The following is a 27,578-nucleotide window of genomic DNA, read 5'->3' on the forward strand; positions in this document are numbered from 1 at the left end:
CTCAGAACCGACACTACACCACTGCCAATATTGCAGTCGACACGCTCGTCCAAGACATACACTCTGTCTTCACGAGTACCAGAAGGCTGTGCTAGAACTACAGTGGCAGCGAGTAAAGGCTGTATGGAAAGAGTAGAAAGTATAAACATAGTAATGTCTTTCAGTGCGGCTACAAGTTCAACGGTATTTTCCCATTCAAATCTTCGAAGGTTCTCCCAACTCTCCCAACTCTCCCAACTTTCCCAACTCTCCTGATACGTGAAAATGTCCGAACATGCTTTCAGAGTAGTTACAACGAGGTCTATCAGGCAATACAGCAGATAGGAGTAACGCCTACAGAGGCATGGCAGGTGAGAAGACTCGAGAGTAACACCACATAAAAAAGGTAACTGGCATACATCCAACTCTACATCCAACTCTACATCACGCAAGCCGTAGTACAACAAGAAGAACACATCACACCAGCACAGGCTAAAGAGACAAGTATTTTACCACCGCATTCCCCATCCCAAGATCCTTATCCCATACTCCAATCCATCGATCCAGCGATCCAACCCATCCAGTCAACAGTCAAAGCGACAACAGCCCCAACAACCACCACACAACAACAGTCCAAAAAAACGTACAAGCCTTTACCTTTCCACTGATATGACAAGGCGGCGAAGCCAGCAAAAAAATTGTGACTTGTCTGAGGCTTGAACTCAGGACCTTCAGTGAACTAACAAGGTGTTAGACTGACGTGATAACCAACTACACCAACGAGCCGAGGCTTTTATGACAATAGTTGTAGCTAAGAAACCTATTAAGGCTCAAAAATTTCAAAATTTTGCGCGCGCGTGAGTTCTCGTCTGCGGATATGCCCTAAGCGCCCATGTGAACAGGGCCATGTAACGACAGAACATGTGAAAATCGTATCAAAAGCCATGACATTACTCATACCGTCACTCTCACGCAACACCACATGCATGTTGCATCTACATGCTCAACCGCATCATGATGCGTAACAAATTACACACACTGTTCCGAATCCCCAACCCACCCACTCTCCAGCAATTGTAAGAAAAGCAGCCCGAAAGAAAAGAAAAGAAAAGAACGCCCTAAGCCCGCCCTATCCGTTGTGGTATTTATCCGTCCCATGCGTTAGAAAGCCAAAAACGCCTCCCATGCCGTGATCATTGTACAAGTTCTACCCCCCACCCACACCCACTCCACTCAATCGATCGACGTTCTCCTACTCCCCAGGCTCCACGCTCTCGCTCGCCATGCGCCTGTCGGCCTTGCCCATGTTGAGCTTGATCTTCTTCTTTATGGGGCGGTCCTCGCCGTCGTCTTCGCGGTCTCTCTTGCCCTCGCTCCGCTCGCTCGACTCGCTAACTTTCCTGTCGAGGTCTGGTCTGCCCGTCTTGAGCTTAACCTTCAGCGTCGTTTTGTCGCGATCCGCCTTCTTGATGTACGAGGATCGCTTCTTTCGCCTGCGTTCGGGGGTGTCGTCGCCGAGATCGTCGTCGTCGTCGTTTTGGCTGCTGAACTTCTTGATGGGGCTGATGCCCTTGGACTTCGATTTGAAGATTGTTGTGTCTTGAGAGTTGGGGGCTGGCGTGCCCATGCGACTTCCGAGTGGTGTGTTGCCAAGGCCTGAGCCGGTGCCGTTGTGGCCGACGAGTTTGGCCATTGCGTTGCGCGAGCTCTGGCGGCCGCTGATGCCCAGACACTTTTCGAGGTGCTGGGCGAAGCGCGTGATGAGCAGACTGCGCTTGCAGTTTGGACATGTGTGCCAGGGGATGTAGGACGCTGGTTTCCCGCCCGTGTTGAGCTTGATCTCCTTCTCGCCACCCGCCATGTCTGTGTCCTGTGAGCCTGGCGTGCCCACGCTCTCCTTCTCGGCGTTCTTCTGCTGCTGCTTGATGAGCTCGCGCTCCTTCTTGCTCTTCGCCATGTCGGTCGGGAACGGGTTGCCGTAGACGTCATGGCCGGATCGCTGCACCCACGGATACAACATGCAGTACTCCTTGGTCAGGTCTGGGTTCTGCATCCCCTTTCCCGTGATGGGGTACATGAGGCGCGGCAGCTTGCAGTGCGGACATATGATCTCGGGCGTCGTCTTGAGCGGGTTGCCCTTGAGGAACACGCGCCCGTTCTCGTACTTGGCGGCGGGCGTGTCGGCGGCGGGAATCGACGGCTGGCTGGCCGAGGCCTGCTTCTGCGACAGCGGCTCGAGGTGGGAGAGGGCAATGGACTCAGCCTGGGTGGCGGCCGACTGCATGCGCAGCAGCTTCTCGGAGCGGTGGCATGCCAGCACCGTGGTGGCGACGATGTTGGTGAGCAGGTTGTCGAGGACGTCCTTGGTCTGTAGGTCGCATGTGAGCTTAGCAATGGCTCCTCGAGCTCGCGCGAGGCGTGAGTAGCCTTACCAGTTCTTCCAGCGCCTCTGGCGAGAAGTCGACAGCAGACTCGAGGCCTTCGCCCTGCTCGCCTGCTGGCTGGTCCTCCGACATGTTGCCGAGTCTCGACGGTGAATTGAAGGCGCTCCTGTTGAGGATACGCGGATGGTACTTCTGAGACGTTAGCTTCATTTCGCGGGAGCCGGGTAGACCCTGCTAGCACAAAAGTCGTGACAGGACTAATGCACCCCACATGCCGAGCAGTCGTTGGAGGGAGTTCGAAATGCACTTTGTTTGTAAATCATAGTGGTTTTGCAGGTAGATGATGGTTTGATATTGTAGCTACTTGAACTTGGGCACAACCAAGCACGAAGCCTGTCACACGACCTCCCAAGTCGCTAGTCTCCCTATGTTTCGACCAGCTTCTCGCACAATGCAGATATGCCTCTCCTTCTGCACGCCGTGTCCCTCCTCACCACCAATCACTCGGTGTAGAGCGAGGTTTGCTACAGCAGTCGACATCCCCTCAGCCAGGTTGTAGTTTCCCGTGGTAATGAAACCAATTAGATCCTCTTCGTCGGGGACTACAGGGTAGTCGTCATCCCCAGCTTTTGTTGGCTGCAAGAGTTGGGCTGCGAGCTCCCTGCGCTGTACATGCTCCGGTGCATTGCTAGTGACGTGGTTCTGCTTTTTCAAACCTCCTTTTGCCTTCGACGAGGGCCTTGGTCCTGACATGAGGGACAGCCACTTACTTCGTAGCTCTACATTATTCGTTGGGAGCCGGTACACACGAGCGCAGTCTGCAGTTGTGCCACGCTGTGCCATTGTGATCTTGACCGTGAAAAGATGTGGGGATTCGAGGTGGTTCGAGGGAGGAGAAGTCCCTGCAATAAAGGCAGACACTTGGTGAGACGAAAGCTGCCGAAATGCAGAGTGCGACTCTGTGGACCCTTTTCCTGATGTGGGAGCGTTGATTTGCGACGGTAGTAGTTTTACCCAGTCACAGTCCCAGGGATCACCAACTTCGCCCTTTCTACCCCCACCAAGGTCGATAGTAGACCACTCGATCCTCTTCCCTTTGGGACGCTTGGTCCACTCATGCTTCCTCGCCTCACGCTCTCGCAGCTCCCATGTCCAACCTGCGTCCGTACCGGGGTGATCATACGGGAAGCTAGGTACTGATCGCTCGAAGTCGACCTGACGTCTTTCCTTCAAACCGCCAAATCTTGGATTCCCGCCGGTCGACACTGGGTAGCGCATGATGCCTCGCCATACGGGTAGTACGCATTTCCAAGGAAGCATGACTGTCCACGACCTGCTCTCCCGTGAAACGTACAAGAGCATTGGGATCTGCGGGTCGGTTGCTCTAGCTTCTGGATATCCGCCCAGGCTTTCTGCACCTTTTCGATGGTTGATGGATTTCTGAGAGGGCATGAGACGTGCAGCGAGTAGGCGAGCGTTGCGGTCGAATATCAAAGACGAGTCTTGCGTGTTGTCAATCGGCCAATGTGCCAAGGTCTCGGTCAGAGACTGGAGTGATTGCTCGTCTTGCCGTATCTGAGTACATGCTGGCGGATCACGGAGACGTGGGTCTGTGATGTTGAAGGCTAACAAGGCACCAGCTGGCAATGAACCGACATCTGTGACAGAGGCAAGCGCGGACCATAGCGAATGGGGCGCGTCAGGAGCTGCATTGGCAGAGGTGGTAGGAGAGAGTATAGAGCAAAGGGTTTCTGCTGCTGCAGGTCCAACAAGCTCAATGGATCCAATTTCGAAACGGAGGTCTTGCACAGTCACAGCAGGCCTCTGCATTTTCGCAACCCTGACGACCTCGTTCCAGAGTTGGAGGAAAGCGCCGGGATGCACCCGAATGAAAGCCTTCCTCTTAGAGTTGTCTGCGTCAGGTACGCACCAGATGACAGCAACATGGGCGACCTTCTTTAGGGGTTTCGCTTCTCTTTCATATATCCAGCCTTCCCAAACCCTGGTACCATGTCTCCACTTCTTGCCTTTTCCTCTGACCTGCCATGGGTCTTCTGCCTCGTCGGCAGCAAAATGCAAGCCTTTCAATAGTCCTAATATGCTGGCTTCGGTGCCTTCGAGGCTAATCGTGGACATGTAACTCATATCCCAGGCGACGGCTCCTCGCTGTGATGCCGCGCGATGTGTAAGACGGTACGATTTTACGGCAGGCGCTAACGGGATCGCAAACCGCCAGAGGGGTTCTTTTGGATCCGTCATGCGTGAGCGCTTTGTATGCCATATGTGTGTCGGTAGCCATGTCTTGTCTCGTTGTCGCCTGCGAAATCGAGACGCAGGCGTGGCAGGCGTGGCCAGTACTGGAAATCTGGGCTTGGGTTTTGGTCGAGTAGTGGGTTTCGCGGCGTGTTTTCCAGTTTCTCCAGGGCTCTCTTCCCCACTGCCCTTCTCCGTCCTCCTCTTCGCCCTCCCCTCCGAAACCAGCCTGCTCTTCTCTCTGCCCTCGTTCCTCAGAAACTTCTTCTTGCCCTTGCCGACACCACTCCCACTCGTCCCCCTGCTTATCGGAGTGTTGTCGTCTTTGGCCTCCTGCCTAGCCCGGACGCGAAGTCTCTTGGGCACGCGCTGCGGATTGTGACTCGCCGTCCTCCTGCGCAGTTCCCGCGGCACGTCCTGGAACGCCCGTCTCGCCAGTCCCTTCTTCGCGGCCTTCATCGCGCCTTCCAGCGACTTGATCTCATTCTCGTGCGACGCGAGGAAGTTCTTGACGTTGATCTCGCCATTGGGGTACGCCGTCTTGGTTGGCTGGGCGGGGATGTGATGCTGTGGTCGGTGAGGGAAGCGGGGGCGTTTTGAGTGCGGATTGGCGTCCGAGGTCTGCTTCCTCTTCCTCGAACTGTCGGCCATGGCTACTGTGGGGAGGGCGTGTGCGGCGCAATGGCAGCCAACGACTGCAACTGCACTGTAGCTGTCTGAAAATGTCTAGCGCGACCAGCTTCTGCGCGGGGGTTAGCGCCATGCATGCACGAAGGCACGCCACGACGACTCACCAAACCCGAGGGCCAACCAGATAATCTCCGGGGCGAGCGCCAGGATGCAACACCAAACAACAGCAGCCTTGCGTTTCAGTTATCAGCGCCGCAACCCCTCCGTATATCACAAGGCAACCAAACAATGTTCGCTTTGGCGGCCCCCCCCTGGCTCCTGCAGCTGAGCTGCTCCTGACAACCCGCAGCCGAACCATGACCACCCTACCGCATCCTGGCATCTCTGCTCTATCAACACAACACTCTTGTTCTCCCACAACACCGTCTTTCTTCACAGTGCAACATTTCTTCACAACCTAATCTTTCGTCGCAATACAGTCTTTCTTCGTGAAACGGCTTTGTATCTGCCAGTGAACAAGCCTCCCACGCCATTCATAATGCTCTCCTATTCTGCCCTCCCAGATCCTCTGATGTACAATTTCAACACCAGCCCATACCAACCAAGAACCCGCTTTGAACACGAACGACACGGCTCGGAAGTTATCCAACGAACAAAACCAATCATGACCTCCACACCTCACCGCAAGACGTCCTCGATATACGTCTCCGAAGCGTCTGTCGTCCTCTCGAACAGGCACTCCGTTTGCTCGCCCACAAAATCACTCGAATCACTGCGGTCACTGTCACCAAGCAACATCGAGTCCCAGGAATTCGTCGACCACTACGCTGCTCTAGACATAACAATCGAGGCCACACCAGCCGATATTCAAAAAGCCTTCCGCAAGGTTCGAAAGCTGTACTTCGAAACCGACGCAGTGCGATTTTGTGCAACCAAGAAGGCCTTCGACACCCTGCTGGACCCTGAATCACGCAAAGCATACGACTCAGTCTACTGTGCACGTGCACTGGGCGCGTTGACCCAGCAATCAAAGCATGGACGCAAGGACAGTGCTCTGAGCAACAACGCTAAAGTACCCACTGTCCAGGAAGAGGAAGAGGAGCAGCAAGGGATCGAAGCAGCCGTGCAGCGCGAACTCGAGGCCGCAAGACTGCGGGACATCGAAGCAGCGGAGCAACGGAAGCTCGAAGCAGCCAGACTACAAGCACTTGAAGACGCAAGACAACAAGAGCTTGAAGCGGCGAGACAACAGGAGATTGAAGCTGCAAGACAGGCGGAACTCGAAGAGGCAAGACGGCAAGATCCGAACTGGGGGTTGAAACACCAAACAAGATTGTATGAACCGTTTACAGGTACGGAGCCTTATCAGTCGTTTATCCCTGTCCCGACCACGTCGTCTCAGCCTCGATACGTTGGTTATCTTGCTAGGCACTCGAGGCCGTGATAGTCATCGTATGTGGGTGGAGAGAGGGGGTAATAAGGTCAATGCTTGATCGTAATGAGAACCAGACTGAGCGTGTAAATATTTAGCATCATTAATGAAGACATGACCGTGTACTGAAACTAGATAGACAAATCGCATTGGATCAAACAATATTAACGCTACACTAAGAGGGAATAAAGATACAAGTTCATCGTAAAGATCGTGAAATAATCACTGCACTTCGATACATTCTCCGCCTTCACACTGACGGTGAGTCATGCTACCTTTATATCTTCCACCTTGGGTATTCTCCGTTGGAAAGAAGAACCTACAACTCAATTGTCTCCTTCTCGACGAAAGGTTGGAGACGCTCCTTGAGGTCCTCAACAGTCAACTCCTCACCTTCCCAGAAGACCTGTGCACCGTCCGCAGCGTTCCTAGGCGGGATCAACACATCAGACACGACCTGGATGACACCATCGCTGGCAACGCCATCATGGACAGTGACGCGCGAGAAGCCATTGATGCGGATCGACACAAACGGTCCGTACCTGGTGACATCGATGGCGAGGTACTTGCCCTCGAGCACCGTGGGCAAGTCAAAGTGGTAGTACGGCGGGCGGTCAGCAACGTCCGCGCTATCCTTGCTGGTGGCGTCGAAGAAAGCGTCAGTGTAGAGCGTTTGGTTGACGACAATGTGGTACTCGAGGAGCGCCTTGAGGTACTTCTCGCCGTACTTGCTGAACAGGAAGGCATTGGCCTTGACGCCTAGCTTCTTGAAGGCGAAGTTCGACGGGGCGAATAGAGTACCTCCCTCGTGGGGGTAGTTCTTGGTGTTGTTGACTGCGTCAAAGAGACCCGTCTTGCCGAGGGCCAACTCGAGTGTGCTGAACTCGCCGGGGAGCAAATCGATAATGGCGGCGACCTTGGGAGGAGGCACGAGGATGGAGTCGATGCCGTGGACGACGCCGTTTGTGCCGAAGATGTCGACGGCAACAAGCTTAGCGTAGAAGTTGATGGCAGGGCCCTTGAGCGTAACTCGGACAGTGAGGCGCTGCTTGTGACCAAGCTGCTCTGGCTCATATAGAGTTGGGATGGTGTATGAGTGAAGGACACGACCGGCGGGGTAAAAGTCATCGCTGACATGGTACAGGAGAATGTCCTTCAACTGCTCCTTCGAGGGGTGCTTGCCGTGGTCGGGAATCTTCTCGAAAGCCTCATCTGTAGGCGCGAAGATAGTGTAGTTTGCCTTGGTGCTGTTGAGGGTTTCGACGAGGTCGTCGTACTTGTCGATAAGCTTAGCAAGCTTGGTGGTGTACTTGCTCTTGCTGATAAGCTCGTAGACGGTCATGTTGGGCTTTCCATGATGGGGTTTGCCGTGATGGGGTGGACCGTGATGAGGGGGAGGAGGCCCATGGTGAGGTGGAGGAGGTCCATGATGAGGAGGAGGAGGTCCATGATGAGGAGGAGGGGGTCCGTCATGGGGTGGTCCATCATGAGGTGGTCCATGGTGAGGAGGATGCGGGTGGTCGTGCTCGTCCTCAAAGTTGTCGAAGGAGCCTTCAAGCCAAGACTCCACATCGCAACCAGCAGCGTGTATCTTGCTGTACGCATCCGACGCGCCATGCTTCACCTTGCTAAAGGCGTCATCGAGAACATTCTGGGCATTGTCGAGTACATGTCGTGCATTGTCGACGACTTGCCTTCCAGGCCTATCAAGCTTGTCGATCTTCTCAAAGACCTCAGCTTCAGTGATGACAAAGGCCGAGGCCAAAGGAATGAACGGTACGACACGAGCGAACCGCATGATGTTTGATAGTGAAAAGTAGTGGAGAATGCAAGAGAGGACAAGGAAGGAGTATATGTAATAAGCAATCCTTAGCGACTAAGACGCAAGACGAATCGATTACAACACCACTGCGTGGCGATGGTCGGGAACGGATGTTTCGGTTATGTACCGCTGCTTGTGAATACTCACCAGGCAACAGAAGATAGCAACTACAAGACCTGTCGATCAAAAAAGAGGCGCCAATGTCAACCAGTAACAGTATCCCAACACCTATGAACTCCAAGGAAATAGGCACACATCGCGACACGCGGTCGCTGCCGCGAGTATCGAAGCCGCGCAACTACTGTGGCGACGCGTGTCGAGGCGTGTCAGACGGAGGGGAAATGACGCACGAAATTTCTCGGCATCATACTATAACCCCGAATCGTCGCGAACAAAGGAAAGTCTTGCAACACCTGCTTTGTACCTACAAGATGTATGTTTAAGAGGGTCGCAAACTTCTACGCAACGAGTTGTTACGTCGATCATGACCTTTCACCGCAGGATCATGATAGATCAGGTATCACGTGAGATAACCTGATTAGTCACATCCTCCCCGCATCTCTCAAACATAAGTCCTCCGTCATGCGCATGTCACTCTGCGTCTCGTCCTGTCTTCATCATCCAATCAAAATTCGCGGACGATGTTAGTACAGTACACGTAGTCTGGGACTTGGTTGGCATTGGACACAATGCAGCAGTTACTTGCTCAGGACAACTTGTTCGTCAGTCCATCCACTGTAAATGATCCCTTGGATCCACAATAACCAAAAATTAAGCATTTGTCAAGCTTTTTTCAGCGTTGGCATCCTGCGTGATGCTGTGGAGACGTATTGGTACCTTAAGTGCATGGTATTAATCATGCCGTCACTGTGTCCTTATATACCGCAAATAATACCTCCTCTCCACACTCTACACGTTTGCTACACTTCTCGAACTCTGTAATTCAGTCTACTATCATACTTTCTACACAATGTCTCTTTCACGACACATCGACCCTGAGGAGTTGCTCAAAACTCTTCAAGATCACCCAGTTCACAAGGCAGGAGGTCACGCCCACGCCAATCGCGCTATTTCCCACTCCACCCCCTACTCCAGTCGGTATGCCGCCAGTGCTGAGCTTTCCAAGTTCAAGATCCCCAGTGACGGCGCACCGGCAGATGTGGTTCATCAACTTATCAAAGATGAGCTTGATCTGGACGGGCGGCCAAACTTGAACCTGGCTTCCTTTGTTGGAACGTACATGGAGAAGGAGGCCGAGCAGCTCATGATTGAAAACTTGTCGAAGAACATGAGCGATGCAGATGAGTACCCCGCTATGATGGACATACACATGAGGTGCGTGTCAATTCTGGCCCATTTGTGGGGTGTGCAGAAGGGTGAGAAAGCCATTGGATCAGCCACGACTGGCTCCAGCGAGGCCATCCACTTGGGTGGATTAGCTATGAAGAGACGCTGGCAAGAGAAGCGTATGGCTGAGGGCAAGGACACATCCAAGCCCAACATCGTCATGGGAGCTAATGCTCAAGTTGCTCTTGAGAAGGTGAGGCGCCTCCTTTCATCCGGTCCTCGATTGTTAACTGACCATTCAGTTTGCTCGCTACTTCGAAGTCGAGGCTCGCATTTTGCCTGTAACAGAAGACTCGTCCTATCGGCTGGATCCTGAGTTGGTGAAGAAAAACATTGACGAAAACACCATTGGCATCTTCGTCATTCTGGGCTCAACCTACACCGGTCACTGTAAGCACACTGTGTTCCTCAAACTCCTCTAGCTTGGTTCGTTTTGCTTACCAATACGTATAGACGAACCCGTGGAGGAAATCTCCGATATCTTAGACGCCTTCGAGAAGGAAACCGGAAACGACATCCCGATCCATGTTGACGGTGCATCGGGAGCCTTCATTGCTCCATTCACTCACGCCAAGGCTGGCAAGAAGTGGAATTTCGAACTACCTCGAGTCAAGTCGATCAACGTGTCTGGCCACAAATTTGGTTTGGTGTACGCTGGTGTGGGTTGGATCATCTGGCGAGACGAGAGCTACCTCCCCAAGCACTTGATCTTCGAGCTGCACTACTTGGGTGGAACAGAAGAGTCGTACACTCTCAACTTCTCTCGTCCAGGCTCGCAGATTCTTGCACAGTATTGTACGTCACTAGCTTTTATCAAAGGCGTGTATGGAACTAACCCATCACAGACAATTTGATCCATCTCGGATTCAGCGGATATCGCAGCATCATGGAAAACATGCTCGCCAACGCGAGGTTGTTGAGCAGAGCTTTGGAGCACACGGGTTGGTACCGCTGTGTACGTGAATCTAAGCACTTCTTGTTAAGCCTCACTAATACTTGCTTAGGTCAGCGACATCCACAGGAAGAAGGGTGACTTCAAGTTTGTGGAAGGACAAAAGCCGTACCTAGAGGGAGAGAACAGTGCCGACTACAATGCCGGTCTACCTGTTGTAGCATTCACCCTCACAGACGAATTCCACAAGCAGTATCCCCATGTGAAGCAGGAGTCTGTCAGCAATCTCCTGCGAGCCAAGCAATACATTATCCCCAGTAAGTTCCAAAAAGTACGGTTAGTTGCAATAAGCTGACACGTGTAGATTATCCGCTACCGCCCAACGAGGAGAAGACTGAGATTCTTCGAGTGGTCGTACGCGAGAGCTTGTCTTTGGACATGATTGATCGACTAGTCACCGACATTTGCGCCATCACAGAAACCCTGATGAACACGGATGCAGTTGATCTTGCAGCGTGGCAGCCTTCCTCGTCTAGCGTCGAGAAGAAGCACGGATCACAAGGATTGACATCGCAGCACAAGCACAAGGCTAAGCGACCTATGAGTGAGGGTGTGCATCGAACTGTATGCTGATGGGGGAATGATGTGCTGTTTCGATGTTGGAGAAAAAGTGCGATAGGATTGTCTTACGAGCTAGACGTTTTTGTAGTACTTGCTGATCGACAACACGATGTACCACGAATATACGGTAGTTCTGTCTAGTGACTTGAAATAACATAGAGAGTTACATTGGCTACTCATCAGCAGGAGACTACAACGAAGCAGCATATTGCTATTAATAGAGCATGTCCATGTTGTAGTTGCCCCACTGACACATCACTGTCTTGAGCCATATCCTTCTGCTTAGAGATGATACCGGCTATAAACCTCACTGCGATACTGAATTTAGATTTGCAGTCATGACTTGTACAATTCTGATGATCAGGTGTTTTAAGTTTGGTAACAGTTCAAATTCAGCACAGGCCCATGAATCGTCCCAATTGTCCGCCATTGGCCCGTTGCCGAAAACACTCTTAGGCAAGGAAACCGAACGGTGTGTAGAACCATGGTAACATGTCTGTCCACGTAATCCTCGTTGTGTGTGGTACCCCTCGCGCGAGACGCTACTGCTGAGATGAGCCTCCAGATCAGAGTTGCAACGCCTTGTACGGAATACCGCTATTGATTCTCGATCATTGTACAAGGCTGTTACGGAGCTCTCTGGCGCTGGCGATATGATTCGTGGATGTACGGAGAGTAAGCAAGGCCACTAGACTAGAGGCGATGGTTGTTCCCAGTCATTAACATCAAGATCATGCTCCGGCACGAGATTTCGATTACCGGCCCCTGCTCTCATCTACTCGGCGCCCAGTAGTCTGGATCGTCAAAGCGTTAAGCTGATCTAGGCATAGTTCATCGAGATATCGCCGCTCTCGATCTCACCGTTCTTCCATGACAGCACCATAATCGCGGCGACAAAACTGCGCGCCAGTTTCTCGGCCCGCCCCAACTCGTTCTCACCTGCGTCCCTGCAGCTGTCAGTGGCCAATGGCACGTTGATGACAGCACGCGCCCCACGTCATACCCTGGTGCAAAATGCTGCTGGGGGCATCACCAATCCTCAAAGGGATCTCCTCAGTCCCTCGCAACCGCATCTGCACTCGCTGGACAGTGCGGAGGCGATCCGATGTATTGGTAAATGACACGCCTGGCTCCAGGCCTCTTCTAGTGCGTAGCGGCCTCATGCCCTAAAAGTTTGGTGGAACAGCTCATCTACCTTCGGTATCGCCGTAGGGTAATGACGTGCCGCATCTTCAAGCTTCTCTTTTGTCGGTGCCACCGCCATGCACCCACCATCTTAGAGCAATGACCTACATGAATCGCTTCTCTTTGATGTTACGACGCAGTAGCTCCTGGCCTCTGTGCAATCTCTGCAATATATCTCTTTGTTCTTCCTGCTCGCTGCGCCAATACTCTACTTCCATCGAAAAGCATCCCGTCATGACCAAAGAACGCCCACGTATTTTACTCTACATCCTTCGCCGCGACGTTCGCCTATCCGACAATCCCATTTTCCATTCAGTATCCCAGCAAATCAATCAAAGACGAACTTCCACATCTCCACAAACCACAAACGCACGTCAAAGAGACGATTCCCCTATATCAGATTCCAGTAGCACGGCGTTCACACATTTGTTACCGGTATACGTGTTTCCAGCAAACCAAATCGAAGTTTCAGGCTTCGTATCTTCGCCAGATCAATCCCCGTATCCACAGGCGCGAAGTCAAATTGCAGGAGTATGGCGCACGGGACCTCATCGCCTGAAATTTATTGCTGAGGGCGTGTGGGATTTGAAAAATAAGCTCGAAGGACTACAGTGTGGATCCGGATTAGAGATAAGAGCTGGATCGATTGAAGACGTTGTCAAGGACATCCTCGAATGGTACTCGATAAGCAGTGGTGGAAACGGCAGGAAAACAGACATCGCAGGAGTTTGGATGACCGATGACGAGGGTTGCGAGGAAAAGGCTGATGAAAAGGCTGTGAAGAAGCTAGCAAAGCAACACGGAGCCGATTTCAAGTTGTGGAACGATGAGAAGTATTACATTGATGAGTACGTCGAGCCCGCACACCCGTCATTGCATACTTATTAGGAGCGGTTTTGGCTAACTGTGCGCAGTCGTGATCAGCCATTCAAACACGTTTCTGATCTCCCTAATATCTACACTTCATACCGCAAATCTCTTGAACCACTTCGCGACCAGCCACGAAAGATTTTGCCTACACCAACCAAGCTCCTGCCTCTGCCACATGACATACCACCACCCAAATCACCATTTCAAATTCCTTCGACGTTGCTTGGTTTGAAGAAAGCACTTATGTTCCCCCTCGACAAAGATCCAACATTTACCCTCTCCGTTCCACCCAAATGGCCCACAGACGTTGGAACATCACATCCATTCGAGGGAGGAGAAACGTCAGCCCAGGATCGTGTTTCTCACCTAATTTCCAGAGGAGCAATGAGCACATATAAGGCTACACGAAATGGCATGCTTGGTCTTGACTACAGCACCAAGCTCTCAGCATTTCTAGCGCAAGGTCACCTCACCGCACGACAGATACATTGGGCTATGATGGATTTCGAGGAAGGCAAAGGCGTAGGAGGTGGGGTGGAAGGTTACGGGAAAGGGGAGAACCCAGGCACAGCCGCTGTGAGATTTGAACTCTTGTGGAGGGACTACATGCGGCTGTGTATGGGGAAGTTTGGCTGGAAGATGTTTGCCCAATACGGCATTCAAGACGAGATGAGTGCGAGCACTAAGGACAAAGGCCATCAAACCACGCTACCAAAGAAGAAGTGGAGGTCCATCGACAAGTCCAGCGGGACGGGAGATGATCCCAAGAAGACGCTCGAAACCTTCACACGATGGCGATCGGGCCGTACTGGAGTTGGTCTCATTGATGCTTCGAACAGAGAATTGTTCCTCACTGGATTTACCTCGAACCGAGCCAGGCAGAATGTCGCCTCCTTCCTGACATCGCATCTTGACATCGACTGGCGTATTGGAGCTGAATGGTACGAATTCATGCTTACCGACTACGATGTAGCCAGCAACTGGGGTAACTGGATGTACGTGGCTGGTGTGGGCAACGATCCCAGACAGGGTCGTACATTCAATCCAGTCAAACAGGCCTTTGACTACGATCCACACGGGGAATACATCAAAGCATGGGTTCCTGAATTACGAGGACTGAAGTTGACACGAAACGTCGGCTCGGGTAGAGAGGAGTTTGACAAGCAACGACTGATGGGCTTGTACCAGGCTTGGAGGCTAAGCGATTGGGACAAGAACAACTTGGGCATCAAAGATGTTGAGTGGGTGGAGAAACCGTTGATTCACATCCAATTCTCCATCGGTCGAGGGAAACCCAGCGACAACAATAACAACAACAACCGACCGACAAACCAAGGACGAGGGAGAGGACGAGGAGGCGGGGGAGGTGGACGAGGAGGCGGCAAACCTCGAGAGTTCAGAAGACCAGACAATAACGAGAAGTCTATGCATAGCGACGGTCCGACAATTGTCAGTAGTGAGCGCGCATATACGTGATCGCTTAGGTTAGGGGGTTTGAGGTTATGTAGTAGCAAGCATGTCTTGCGAATTTTCTTGTTCCCGCTTTTTTGATATTTGATACATGCCATAATTGATGCTAAACTGTCAACCTTTTATGATTAGGATCATTCTCTATGCGACGTCGAAGTGAACATGCTCGGTCGACCTTGCGCCTTATCTAACTCAATCCTAGCTAGTGGTTGATCAAAGTCCGCCAAATCTCGCTCGCAAACACCAAACTCCGCCTCACATCATGAACATCCATGCAACCTCAGAAACAGGTAATTCAGCTTATAAAGATTCTATAGACAACACTTCTATACGGCTACTCCGGTTCTCGCAGCCCGAAAATGGTCTTTTCGTCGGCAAACTACAAACATGGAAACTCGCCAGCGCTCCACATTTCTATACCGCCAGTTACGTATGGGGTGTGCACGGATATTCCGGGACAACCATTCGTCTAAAGTCAGGAGGTACTTTGCCCGTGCTGAGCAGTCTTGTGCCGTTCATGCATATGGTTACGCAGCATGACGACTTTCAGGATAGTGATTGGTGGTGGATAGACAGTCTCACGATAAATCTTGCAGATCAGCATGAGCGCGAGCAACAGGTCCGCATCATGGCAGATATCTATAGACGATCGAGAAGAGCTATCATATGGTTGGGGGAGGAACAAGAGGACGGTAGCGATTGTACGGGCGCTATCGAATTCCTCCACCACCTCAGTAGCCTTCAAGTCGGTTTTAGTGGCGACGATCGCGCAATGCGCGAGCACCTATCAAACTCGGAGTTCTCTGCCAACTGTCTAGCGGTTACCTCTCTCCTTTCTAGACCTTGGTGGACTCGGGTATGGACGCTTCAAGAGTTTGTCCTCCCGAAAGAATCAAAACTGTACTGTGGAGCCAAGTCGGTCAGTCGTGGTAAATTCAAGAGTGCAATATACAGCATCTTCTTATGCAGTACGATTAGCAACGACTTCGAACACGAACTGGTCCCGCGCAGAATCTTCGACGGTGCTTACAATCGAAGGAGAATACATCAATGGCATACCAGACCCAAATCGCAAGGCATCGGTTTGGTCGCTATCATGGCATACCTAGGCAACTACTCTGCCACTGACAGTAGAGATCGCATATACTCTGTTCTGGGCTTGATCACCTCCCGAGACCGCGCACTCATAGGGGCACCGGATTATACTTCTAGTGCCGAGTTTCAGTTTGCAAGACTCGTGCGTTCGTTCTGGGATGAGTACGGTTACCTTGACATCATCTGCTTCGTACACCTCTTCAGTCGATACTCAGGTCCGGTTGACCCAGGTCCGGAGCATGCTGTTCCGTGGTGGGCGCCAGACTGGCGAAGTATGAATGACTTTGCATCGCCTGTGCCACTGATGGCTAGCCAGAGTGCGAGCTCCCACATCGGGAACTTTAGACCCTTGAAATCTGCACGCTGGAAAGTACATTACGACGCTCCCGGATCAAAGCTGAGGAGGAAAGCAAATGTCCATTTTTCCGACAGTCTGCAAGAGATGTGGTGCGATGGCGTCATATTGGACACCGTGCATGGCCTTGGAGGATTGGATGCACGCGAGCTGCGGTGCCAGAGTTTCATCTGCGCAGCTTCTGGCCATGAAATGTTGCAATCTGGTGAAGACCAACACACGGCACCAAGAGCGACCATGCTCCCCATGGACTGGCTAGAAGCAATCGCTCGTTCTCTCGTCCTCGACCGCCAGGACAAATATCTTGGCTTCCAAGCCCCTCGTCATTACGTTTCCGATTTTCTCTTTTTTTGCGACGCTTGCATCAATGGCGAACCGATTGATTGGAGTTTCTCAACTTGGTTCGAATACAATAGGAAGCTACGGTTTGGCCATCAGACTTTAGAAGACCTAGTCGCGAGCACTCACACAGCGGTCCTGTCCTCGCCGCCGCAGCTACACCGTCCACCTTCTCACCCGATGCATCAATTGAGTAACTCCGATGTCGAAAAAGTCGACACATTTCTATCACGATTTCATGATACGGTACGTAAGAAACCGCGGAGACTGATGGTCACTAACGAGGGTATTGTCGGCATGGCCCCTTGTCGCTCGCGAGAGGGCGATGCTGTTTGCATCCTGTTCGGGTGTAGTATTCCGCTTGTTTTGAGACAGGTGGGGACGCCAGAGGCATGGCAGGTCATCGGCGAAGGGTACGTGCATGGACACATGAATGGAGAGGTTGCAATGTTACTGAAAAAGGAGAAGAAGAGCACCTATCGATTTCGCTTGATTTAACTGTAGATGTGGTAATGGTATGTTAGCTAGCTCAGCGATGGGACGCGTTCAAGAATTCGTGTCAGCTAGATGCGAGTCACCTTTAGTGATCACCGGTGGAGATATCGCCTGAGTACACTGGCAACCTGAACGCTGAATATAATACTGATAAAATTGGACAGTTTGGACTGAAGCCTAGAGCATGCGACAGAATTACTGTCAGAAACACTTGTTTTATCCACTCTCCTCGGGAACGCCTTTCGTCTTCCAGTTGACGTGTTTCTAGTATGTTTGGTGAGTGTGAGAATAAGAGTATCTTTTAACACATGGGCACCTCACAATCCCGTCGACTGGTTCTGTCGTGTCAAATATCCTCTAATATGTTCAGCTTGTGAGTGTCTACGTTGGCCACACAAAGCGAAAGACAGACGAGAAGGAGGCTGTTACCTCCTTCTACTTCTAATTCGTTCACGAATAAATGACTATTGTGACAATGGATCATCGCCTTTGATTATGAATATCATTGTATTGGGAATTGAATTTGATAATAGGTTTGGAAGTAGTCTCGTGCACATGCGTGCCTCTGTTCAGTGATGAAAAGCCATACTCGCTAGAACATGTACAGCATCATACCACCTAACGATGAACGACGAGTAGCCGAACCCAAGAAAGAGAAGAGCAAGGTCTCACATTTAAGACCACCAAACTGTTTCGTCAGTTTCTAGAAATAGGCGCTTACAACGTCGCCCCTACACAATCTACCCTGCAAAGACTTACATCCGCGAGTATTGGGACTGTACCATGGAGTGGACTCCGTATCCCCTACGTTGGACGAGCCCAGTGCACGTCGACAAAGTGCTGTCTCAGGCGCTCGCTCGGAGTGCCCTGACCAGTCATCTGACTCACTCGCAGCAGGCATAAACGACACTCCGCCCTCTTCTTACATTTCTCCTCAACAAAGTCTAACCAAGCCTGTTGAAGCTCTTGCTCAACACGACGGACGTGTGTTTTGTCATCGATGAGCGCGTAAGCTTTTGCGAGCTCGTCGCGAACATTGGGCTGGTCCTTCGTGTGCATCATACCCTGGCAAAGCTTGGTGATGATTTGGTCAGATTTGAACCCCTTCATGTTGTTTTTGAGGATCTGGCTGGTGTGGTCGACCAAGGTTGCGGTGTACATCATCAGTAAGGTTTGCTCTTTCTCTTTCGCCGGCCAGAGGCTAGTGAGTACAAGATAGAGCTCTACATTCTGCAGGCGTTCTGTGAAGCTACGTGCCGTTGCTATGTAAGATAAGCAAGCTGTTGATGTAGTTATGGATATTACCATAACCGACCAGAACGGAGGAATCATCAGCGTCTCACCAGGCCGTTGAACAATAGCAATGCCGTGCTTCAGCTTCGCCAATGTGTCTGTCGACACTTTCGTGGTGTTGTGCTTCAGCATTTCGTCATACTCATTGCGGAGTGTAGAAAGATTACCATGGAGAGGCGGGAAAGCAACCCATACCTTGGTGCCCGTCAAGAGCGTAGAATGTAGATGGTACTCATAGTACTCCAGTTCGAAGACTTCGTTTGCGGGAGCCACAATCATCTGGAAATTTGATCGACCAAGAACCCCGTCACAGTCCCAATTCAGCGGTCGTGTATGAAGTTGATCGAAGGTAGGCGAGTCCATGTGAATGATGGAGCCTGGATGACGGAAATTCGCGTTTCCAATATTCCCAAGCAGCTCCTCAATAGCAGCAGTATCTGCCTCGGGTGAGCCTCGAGATGGGCTAAAGCAGATCGAATTGTTGCTTCCGGTCTCTTTTGTGAGGATGCTCTGTACCTGCTCAGGGGCTGGAAGTTGGTCGAAAGGCAACACTTCAAGACCGGAGAGGATTGGTGAGTCCCAATCGCTCGCAGCGTACACGTCAGTACTACTGGCGGCCTTCTTCGGGTTCCTTCGCAACTTGCCCAGCTTTGTCTCATCCAAGGGATAGAAGTGTCCGTCATGGACCATGTCGTATACCATGCGGATGCGAGGGTCGGTGCGACGTCCGAGTTCCCACATGACGCTGGACAAATTCTGTGTGTGAAGTGTGAGTCGAGACGAAGTCATGATTGCCGGAGAGGCTGGCTTTTCTGATGCTTTCGTGGTTGAGTTGTTGGAGCTGATGAGGAGTAATTCGAAGGCGATTAAGCTCTTAAGTTGTATGAGTGATGTCTACAGATAGTGAACGACTGGCTTGAGACTCTCCTTGCACTAGACGTTTCTGATGTGAAAGGCTTTTACCTTGAACCTTCACATCTACTGGCATTGTGAGAGGTGGTCTTCGCGCTGACGGCCTGGACATATCGTGTCTGTGTACTGCGTCTATCAAACCTGCTATATACGGACACAAAAACCTTTGAGCCGATGCAGTGCACCTACAAGGAGACTGGACATGCTAGTATAGATCATCGTTGACTGATAATGCATCGAGAGTGAGCACGTGCATGGAAATTAATATGAGATGCTACAGATGACCAGGAGAAGTGTTGAGTCAATCAACAGTTTGATGCCTAAAGTAGATGAGCGATCGAAACGACGATGAAGAAGGAAAAGAGTTGCGATACGAGGCAGGCGCGTTCGTGGTCAGGAGTCGTGGTGTGGCTCAGGTGTGGCGCTGCCAAGGCCGGACTAACAGATTGCCCGCACACACGTAGCGAGCACCCTGACAGAGCGTTCAATATTCTCTCTCGCGACGACAACCCCACGACTAACACCACAGGTAACGCGCCAACACCGCCAACATGCGTACCTACGACGACTCCTTCAGCGGCCAGAAGATCTACCCGGGCAAGGTGCGTCCCGCCGCCGATTCCTGCGTCGCTCCTCCGCCATAAGTCCAAATTCCGCACGCGCGCTACAAGACGACGATGCATGATGCATGGCGGGGGCGGGGGCAGCAGGGCAATTGAGGGCACAGGCGCTGATGGCATACACAGGGCAAGCTCTACATCCGTGGTGACAGCAAGATCTTCCGGTTCCAGAACGGCAAGACCGAGTCCCTTTTCCTCCAGCGCAAGAACCCCCGCAAGATCTCCTGGACGACGCTGTACCGAAGGCAGCACAAGAAGGGTATCTCCGAGGTTAGTCAGCACAGAGCATCCGTACGCTGGTAGAGGGTCAGGGAGCATTGGGGAGTGAAGCCATGACATCAGATCGCACGTTGCGACATGGCACACCTGCATACCGTTGATCTGACGCTGACCACCTTCTTCCAGGAAATCGCCAAGAAGCGCACCCGCCGCACAGTCAAGCACCAGCGTGCCATCGTCGGTGCGTCCCTCGACGTGATCAAGGAGCGCCGTTCCCAACGCCCCGAGGCCCGCGCCGCTGCCCGCACCACCGCCATCAAGGAGGGCAAGGAGAAGAAGGCCGACGCCGAGTCGAAGAAGAAGGCTGAAAAGGCCAAGACTGGCGCCGCCGCCGCACGAGGCCAGGCCTCCAAGATCCAGAGCAAGCAGGGCTCCAAGGGTGCAGCGCCAAAGGTCCAGGCAAGGACCCGTTAAGTGACATGGCGTCTCGTTGTGCATGAATAGGGTTCGGGGCGATTTTCGAGGCGACTCGGTGTTCCTTTACTCTCTCTGACTCGTCTTCCGATTGCTGCAGGGAAAATGCAATGGGTTGGGATGGGATGATGGCGAACATCTTTCTGGTCCGGTGTGCCGGATGCTCAAGAGCTTAGGGTCTGGCGCTGCCATAGTGCAAATGCAATACCATGTCCTCACGAATATTATGAAGCTAGCCTTGATCTGAGTCGTGTATGCGTGTGCATGTGTAGAAAATGCGCCTTTGACTCCTGGAGGGAGGGGAGAGAGTCGTCACACATCACCATCACCATCACCAAACAGCAGCACAAGCAGAGACAGCCATGAGTTGTTCATGTACTCGTCTTAATTAATTATACCCCCCACGACCCCTTGGTCTCATCTATGAGCTCTAGCCAGAATGCCGGGGACAGCCATGCAAATATTGGTACAAAAAACCCGCAAAGACAGACACCATTCGATGCCAACGCTCATGAAAGACAAACCGCCAGTTCACTCACGTACGCAAAGAAAGAAAGACCAGGCTAGCTATTACGTTCGCGGCCAGTGAATGTCCAAGTGAACAAGACGCTTCTCGAATGTTGGCGGAAAGGGGGAGCTCGACAGGGCGTGCTCGTGCTTGCGATAGTAGAGACAGGAAGGAGTATCGATGTCATCGGTAGGCCGAATAGCGCTCGAATCGGATGCTGAGGTAGTGCTGTTCGGGGTATCGTGTGCAAGTAGCGAACAAATGCTGCCCCTTCCTCCGATATCCAAAGACCGTCAACATCCAAAACCTGCAATGTGAATCCTATCCAGATCAATCCACCAAAAGCTCGCCTCTGTCCATGCCAAACAAGATGTTCTGCCAACTTACGACCCTAAAGTATAAGGAGGTATGCCACTCGATCTCTGAGACGCACACCTTCTCGAACCACTCCCATCTCGTTCTCGGCCCTGGAGTTCCTAGTCCAATACCTCCATCATGGACGTCTTCTTTTCCTCGTCCTCGACCAGCATGCTCCGAGCACGGCAGACATCCTCAATGATATCGACCACTTTGCGAAAACTCGACGCCGCACCGCGCGTCTGCGTAAAGCGTGCAAGACAAAGGTTGGCACGGCGACCATGCTCGAGCACGACGAAGAGCTCAATAACAAACGAAACCGGCTTGATCTTCAAATCTACGAACAGTTTGGTCAGCAAAGGTAACTCAAAAGTTCGAAGCAACATCGAGAAAAGAAGCGCAGTATTACATCCCAATATACACTCCGTTTCGAGGACTTCCACGTCAAAGCGAAAGCCCGCAAGCCGCCACTCGCTGAACACAACTCGTGATGGAGAAGGAGTAGATGTATACGTACGGTTATTCTTGTCAATGCGTGCATTGATCGAGTTGGTGCTACGATCGAACGAGATTTCCCGGACGCCGAAGCGCTGCCAATCACGCAGTAGATGAACAAGATCTTGACGGACCTTGCCACGACCGATCAAAAAGCAGAGAGTCTTGTTCGCGGGCTTGATGTGTAGGAAGCGTGATATCCAGTTCATCTGCATCTCTGGTGCGCTGGTACGGGCGGAAGACTCATTGTTGTGCTCTGGGCCGAGATCGAAAACCGAGAGGATGGAGGAGGAGCTAAAGTTCACTGTTTACAAGACGTCAGCATGCCGGTTGGAAACTTGAATGCGTTGGCAGGGATACTCACAGCCCAGCTCCATAGATCGCTTGCCCTTATCTTCCCTTGCCTTCTTGCCAAAAAATCCGAAGATACCCTTGCGAGGGGCAGTATCGTTTTTGGAAGCGGCCGAGGCGCTGTTGCGCATGGGAAATTCGCTTTCGTTGCTGCCTTCGGACTGCTTCATATTGTGTTTAGGAATATCATTATTGGTGCCTGCAACCGGTGCAGGGTCGCTCTTGATACGATCATCTAGGCCTTGCCAGGCTTCAGGAATTTGCAACAATCTAGTCGACTGCTTCTTCTTGATCTGGTTCTCTTGCTTTTCGTATTTGTCTTGTTCCTGCTCTTTCTCTTCTGCGTTGCGACGAAACCACAAAGACTTCTTCTTCTTGATGACAGTATCCTTCTTCTCCAAGACAGGGACAGCATTACTTGTATGTGCAGCAAGTTGACTATTGTGGACTTCTTGGAACGACCGAACTGGAGGGTCGGCCGCTGCTCCTGACCTAGGCACTGAGAGTCCGTCATTTGCAGCTTTGGAGTAGCTGCTCGCACCACTACGCTTACGAATGTTGAGGGGGGCCACACGGGTAGGCGACTGGTCAACCACCCGAATTGTCTGTTCGGTAGCTGGACGCCGGGGTTGTGGCCTAGAAGGGTCAGTCATGACTCTATAGTGAGAAACATGAGATCCAAACCCATCTCCATCAGCCTTGACCTCCTCTGGGATGACGTGTAAAGGCGCAGGATACTCGGGGGATTTGGCAGGAGCAGAAACGGTACGCTTGCCGGCAACTGCAGGTATCATCAAACGATCGAGGTGTTCGAGAACCTCGTTGAAGTGTTCAGTAGTGTTGCCATCTTCATCGAACCTTCGGGCAATGTCTGCTCGGGTTTCGGCCAGCTTGCGCTGCAGGAACGTATTGGGCGTCTCGTTTGGAATTGGGGGAAGCGGCCGAAGTGCAAGCATGGTCTTGCTCGGAGTGGCAATTGTACTACCACCCGAGTCCCTTGTATTTGAGAAGGAAGTAGGAGGAGTATCATACTGGGAGGCGTCCTGGTAAACATCCGTACCTGTGGTACGAATACTAGAGCTCACTGACGAGCGGTTGAATGCTTCCTCCATAACCTTTCCAAGCTCTGTGCTAACCTTCCTTGCCTCGCTCTGGATATATTTGCTAGGGCTATCCGGCTTACGAACCCTCAGGCGTGGTACTGTCGCGCTTGCAGAACCCCTAGACTTTGTTCGGAAGGCAGATGTCTGTTTGATGGGGCTCGATCTCAGCGATGAGCCGTAAGATCCTACCGACTCACGGCGATGTTCGAAGGAGGCATTCGTATCTGAACTGTACGTCACGAACCCAGTGTCATTTGTGTGGGCGGTTGCAACCGATGAGCGACGATCACGCAGATGTGAGAAGCTCACTCCTCGCTTTCCCAAACCGCTAGATCGAGCCATGACCGGGGGACTACTCGGCCAGTGAGAGCTAGTGAGCGAGGAACGCGATATGGACCGCCGCTTGACGGATGTGGATCGATGGGATGGGGTGCTTCGCTTGGAAGAACAACGGGATGTGTGAGAACTTCGGAGAGCTTGGATGCGTAACGAGCTTCCCGTACGATGCCCCAAGGCTGTAGTGGGACGCAACTTTCGACTGCCCGTACTAGACTTACGGTGAACCGTGACGTTATGAGGAACAGGCGTTTCGGGAACGATCGGTTGTCGCGACGCTCGATATGGGTCGTAGCTGGCCTCAGAGACGGGCGACTCGTAGAAGCTATGCTTGGAATACAGATGCTCATTGTTCAAAACCGAGTAGGCTGACCGAGATCGTCTATGATCCGTCGATGGCATCTTTTCACGATCCTCTTGAGTAGGAGGATGGTGCGCATTATGATGATAATCGCTGTTGGAGTGTGCGACGGGATGGTGGGCGCTGGGCTGGTAGTTCTCCAACTGCTCGTTATGATACTTCAAGAGTGCGGAGTAAAAGTACTTCTCTTGGTTAGCTCTGGAGCCGATGTTAGCAGATGGTACCAGAGTGAAAAATAAAGGGTCACTTACTCCCGGCTTGTCAGGCGATGTATCAAAGTCTCCTCTTTCTCACTGTGCCATAGAGTGCGTAAGTACCGCAAGATCTCCCGATCGATTGTCTTTCGCTCCAGTGTGTTCCAAGATGCAATTGACGGAAGTGGCCCAGTCCAGTAGCCCTGAGAGGCGTTCTCCCCAACAAAATTTAGTTCCTCTTTGTACTTGCGCAGGAACGGATGGTTCCAGATGTCGTCTAGGGATACCCGTCGTTTAGGGTCTACTACAAGTATCCTGCGAATGAGATCCTGCGCTTCAACAGAGATATTATCTGGCATGATGTAGTTGGCTCTCGAAATATCGTGAAACAGATGCTTGAGGTGTTTGTCTTCACCTGAATAGTTGAACGGTGGCGTCCCAGTAAGCAAAACATAGAGGATAACGCCACAGCTCCAAACATCGGCTTTGGCGCCGTCGTATGACTGAGTCTTGATGACTTCAGGTGCCGCATAGTGAGGGCTACCGCAAGGGGTTGTGAGCTTCTTGCCGATCGGCTGCAATGCAGCCATGCCAAAGTCGACCAGCTTAACATTCATAGTGTCCCGATCCAGCAGGATGTTCTCCGGTTTGAGGTCACGATGATGGATGTTGATGCGGTGACAGTAGATCAGGGCCGCAATGATCTGCCGGAAGATATGTACCACATGGATCTCAATGAGGCCGCCCTGCTCGTGAATGTAGCTAAACAACTCGCCACCTTCGATAAACTCCATGATGAGGTAGCTGCAGTGGGTTAGATATGACGGGTTGAACGGATGAAGATGCATGGGTACTTACAGCTCGTCGCGGTTCTCCCAGATATCATACAGACGGACGATGTTGGGGTGATCGAGCAGCTTCATGATGCAGATTTCACGCTCTAAGCCAAAAGGGATGGCCTTACCCTCAGGGTAGATGGTAGAGTCCTGCTCTGAGCTCTGAATGAGGTCAGCCAGACTCAGCGCGCGCACCTTCTCCGCCGTGGCCTTTGAGATGATCTTCGCAGCGCCATATTGCCCTGTCCCACTGTGCCTGACGAGCCGCACACGCGAGCACCCACCACGCCCAATGGTCCTACCCAACTGCCACGGACCGATATGCGTCTTGCGGCGGCGGTTAGTGTTCGAGGCATTCGTACTCGCGTTGGAAATCTGCGAGTCGCGCTTGGGGTTGTGTGGACGTGGTTCGTGGGCCATGACGGCAGAAAGACGCTTGTTCTCAGGAGACGACTGCTCATGTCGCACTGCCAGTGTCCCATTTGGAACTATCGACTCATTGTGGGGTAGTGAAGTGGGAGACGAGGCTGGCTTGTGGCCTTGGCTGTGCTTGTCGCCGCGATGTTGGCTGCGAGCATTTGCGTTGGCGCGTAGTGAACCATCGCCAAGGGCGTGTCGTCGAGTTGTTGGGTGGCCATGGTAGCTCTGATCCATGATGTGCGTATGAGTAGACGTGTGCAGTAGTTAAGGCAAGGTTCCTTGACTGGTGCAAGCAGTATCACGATAGGCAAGTAAGATGATGGACCCAGATGAGCTGGATAAGTGTGTAGTGCTGTTGCGGTGGCCGGGGTCACTGTCTTCGCGTCGCCTTGTCAGGTCTGCGCCATAGCCCACCCGCTGTGTTGTTGTTGTTTGTGTTGTTTATCTGCTGTGGTTGACCTTTCAGTGGCCGTTGCCAGCGAGCTGACTGACAGAGAGCCGGTAAAGGAAGGGCGGCTAGCTGTGCAGCTTCAATTGATTCTGCTTGGCGTCCAAAAAGCTAACAAGTGTTCGGTGCATACAATGGTGCTATGTCAATACTTGGGAGTGTGATGTTGAGAGGAAATGGTTGTGCACGGGCTTTTGTTTGCGTGGGAAAGAGTACGCCGATCGCAAACGCCGACAGGCAAGGAGCGCTTCACCACCGCCAGGCAAGCAGAGACAGTACCTCGTGAGCAACGAGAAGAGCCTTCTGTCTGTTCCACATGCACAGACGAAAGGATGGATTTCGACATAGAAAGTATACCCGCAGTGTGGTAGAGAAAAAGTGTCTTCTTTATGGTCCCAAGCAAAATGAGCGAGATAGTTCATCACAACGACCAGACGGATCCAATACGACGAAGTGAAATGAGAGTAATGAGCTTTTTATCTACCAACTGCACTTATATGCAACACTCATTGTATGGCTATCGGTCGACGCCCTCTCTTTTCTTGCATGCTGCCGTCGAACGAAATGCGTGTTCTGCCTCGACTCTTGAAACTGCGACACATTTCAAGCACTAAGAAAAGCGGCAAAATAGCCACTGACTATTGTTCTGTAGGCAGATAAAGAGAGACATGAGAGGAGATGCAGAGTTAAGAAGAATCGACAGATTACCAAGCAAGAACATTGAAAGCAGTGAGATACCTGCACGAAAACATATTATAGGTCGGAGCATCTTGTACCATCCAGCTGTGTTCCGCCGGTGCTGTTAGTTGGAGTGAAGTGGGATGAAAAGGGGAGAGTGATCAAGCGAGGAGTGACAAACGTGTTACTCCACCGGCATATTCCGACTCTTGGTCTACCAGGACATGGGCTGCATCACCAAAGCTTCATAACTGCTCGCTTTCATGTAGCAAGGTAATACCTTTTCTATCTACCAAAGATAGAAAACGTTGGAAAATTTGTCTCTTTACTACTGCTGCACTCTATTTACGATCAAGACCGTGGTGCCAATGGTGTTGGAACTGTATACAAGCAACACTGCTCCCAGTTAACCGAAAGCGAATACGCGGGCATGGATCACCTGCTGCACATAGCCGGTGGCATGCACAACAACCTTAACGCAGCGTCGTCTTGATCGAGACACTGCCGCATGGTCGTCGTCAACATGTATAGGCCAGCGACATGCGCCGGGGTATACGTAATGGCAAGCGAGCAGCTCGACACGATGCACCTTAAGTGGAAAAGCAATGATCGGATCTTTGGTATTCAGTTCTCGCCGCCACGGCTTTTAGTCTCTATTCCCATGTCTGATGCCACAGAAATTTGTCAGGAAAAGACACAACACCAAAAGGACTATTCTCCCAGATATATCCATAATCCTGAAACGTCGCGCACTGCCGCTTCGGAAGCGGCAGATGCATAATGGACGCCGATCCGTAAACTCGA

General features: G+C 51.9%; 10 protein-coding genes and 1 non-coding gene across 11 annotated transcripts; 5 read left to right on the forward strand and 6 right to left on the reverse strand.

Moving 5' to 3' along the window:
• Nucleotides 1-680: 680 nt before the first annotated feature.
• P153DRAFT_t50 lies at nt 681-765 on the reverse strand. The gene has a single exon. It is a non-coding gene; the product is annotated as a tRNA-Val (tRNA).
• Nucleotides 766-1,231: 466 nt separating this feature from the next.
• Nucleotides 1,232-2,495, reverse strand: P153DRAFT_384347 (uncharacterized protein; the record flags this gene model as incomplete). Its single annotated transcript, XM_033670332.1, has 2 exons — nt 1,232-2,347; nt 2,412-2,495. The coding sequence occupies 2 exons, from the start codon at nt 2,493-2,495 to the stop codon at nt 1,232-1,234; spliced, it is 1,200 nt and encodes a 399-aa protein (XP_033525522.1).
• Nucleotides 2,496-2,511: 16 nt separating this feature from the next.
• On the reverse strand, nt 2,512-5,551 carry P153DRAFT_211698 (ribonuclease-like protein P complex subunit Pop1). Its single transcript, XM_033662569.1, has 2 exons — nt 5,411-5,551; nt 2,512-5,358 (listed from the first exon to the last, which is right to left on the reverse strand). The coding sequence occupies exon 2, from the start codon at nt 5,265-5,267 to the stop codon at nt 2,760-2,762; it is 2,508 nt and encodes an 835-aa protein (XP_033525523.1). The 5' UTR covers nt 5,268-5,358; nt 5,411-5,551; the 3' UTR covers nt 2,512-2,759.
• Nucleotides 5,552-5,781: 230 nt separating this feature from the next.
• P153DRAFT_337419 (uncharacterized protein) lies at nt 5,782-6,690 on the forward strand (the record flags this gene model as incomplete). The annotated part of the gene is made up of 2 exons (XM_033665739.1): nt 5,782-6,369; nt 6,535-6,690. 2 exons carry the CDS (start codon nt 5,785-5,787, stop codon nt 6,688-6,690), a joined length of 741 nt encoding a protein of 246 aa, XP_033525524.1.
• A 65-nt stretch (nt 6,691-6,755) lies between these two features.
• P153DRAFT_395521 (FAS1 domain-containing protein) lies at nt 6,756-8,845 on the reverse strand. The gene has a single exon (XM_033671408.1). It carries the CDS (start codon nt 8,474-8,476, stop codon nt 6,998-7,000), a length of 1,479 nt encoding a protein of 492 aa, XP_033525525.1. The 5' UTR covers nt 8,477-8,845; the 3' UTR covers nt 6,756-6,997.
• Nucleotides 8,846-9,470: 625 nt separating this feature from the next.
• P153DRAFT_355908 (glutamate decarboxylase) lies at nt 9,471-11,372 on the forward strand (the record flags this gene model as incomplete). The annotated part of the gene is made up of 6 exons (XM_033666606.1): nt 9,471-10,040; nt 10,090-10,237; nt 10,301-10,642; nt 10,693-10,802; nt 10,852-11,056; nt 11,104-11,372. 6 exons carry the CDS (start codon nt 9,471-9,473, stop codon nt 11,370-11,372), a joined length of 1,644 nt encoding a protein of 547 aa, XP_033525526.1.
• A 1,407-nt stretch (nt 11,373-12,779) lies between these two features.
• P153DRAFT_287403 (cryptochrome) lies at nt 12,780-14,891 on the forward strand (the record flags this gene model as incomplete). Its single annotated transcript, XM_033663528.1, has 2 exons — nt 12,780-13,393; nt 13,460-14,891. 2 exons carry the CDS (start codon nt 12,780-12,782, stop codon nt 14,889-14,891), a joined length of 2,046 nt encoding a protein of 681 aa, XP_033525527.1.
• Nucleotides 14,892-15,145: 254 nt separating this feature from the next.
• Nucleotides 15,146-17,294, forward strand: P153DRAFT_313523 (uncharacterized protein; the record flags this gene model as incomplete). The annotated part of the gene is made up of 1 exon (XM_033664885.1): nt 15,146-17,294. A coding segment is annotated over one exon (2,027 nt), but the record flags the coding sequence as incomplete, so codon positions are not given.
• Nucleotides 17,295-17,736: 442 nt separating this feature from the next.
• Nucleotides 17,737-19,203, reverse strand: P153DRAFT_395525 (uncharacterized protein; the record flags this gene model as incomplete). The annotated part of the gene is made up of 1 exon (XM_033671409.1): nt 17,737-19,203. The coding sequence occupies one exon, from the start codon at nt 19,201-19,203 to the stop codon at nt 17,974-17,976; it is 1,230 nt and encodes a 409-aa protein (XP_033525529.1). The 3' UTR covers nt 17,737-17,973.
• A 671-nt stretch (nt 19,204-19,874) lies between these two features.
• Nucleotides 19,875-20,907, forward strand: P153DRAFT_430376 (uncharacterized protein). The gene is made up of 3 exons (XM_033672835.1): nt 19,875-19,976; nt 20,121-20,264; nt 20,400-20,907. Exons 1-3 carry the CDS (start codon nt 19,926-19,928, stop codon nt 20,685-20,687), a joined length of 483 nt encoding a protein of 160 aa, XP_033525530.1. The 5' UTR covers nt 19,875-19,925; the 3' UTR covers nt 20,688-20,907.
• Nucleotides 20,908-21,671: 764 nt separating this feature from the next.
• P153DRAFT_374915 (serine/threonine-protein kinase-like protein GIN4) lies at nt 21,672-25,882 on the reverse strand (the record flags this gene model as incomplete). Its single annotated transcript, XM_033669548.1, has 5 exons — nt 21,672-21,889; nt 21,962-22,351; nt 22,412-24,396; nt 24,450-25,196; nt 25,251-25,882. The coding sequence occupies 5 exons, from the start codon at nt 25,880-25,882 to the stop codon at nt 21,672-21,674; spliced, it is 3,972 nt and encodes a 1,323-aa protein (XP_033525531.1).
• Nucleotides 25,883-27,578: the final 1,696 nt, after the last annotated feature.

This window comes from Dothidotthia symphoricarpi (genome assembly GCF_010015815.1).
Source record: "Dothidotthia symphoricarpi CBS 119687 unplaced genomic scaffold P153scaffold_7, whole genome shotgun sequence".
Taxonomy (NCBI): Eukaryota; Fungi; Ascomycota; class Dothideomycetes; order Pleosporales; family Dothidotthiaceae; genus Dothidotthia; species Dothidotthia symphoricarpi.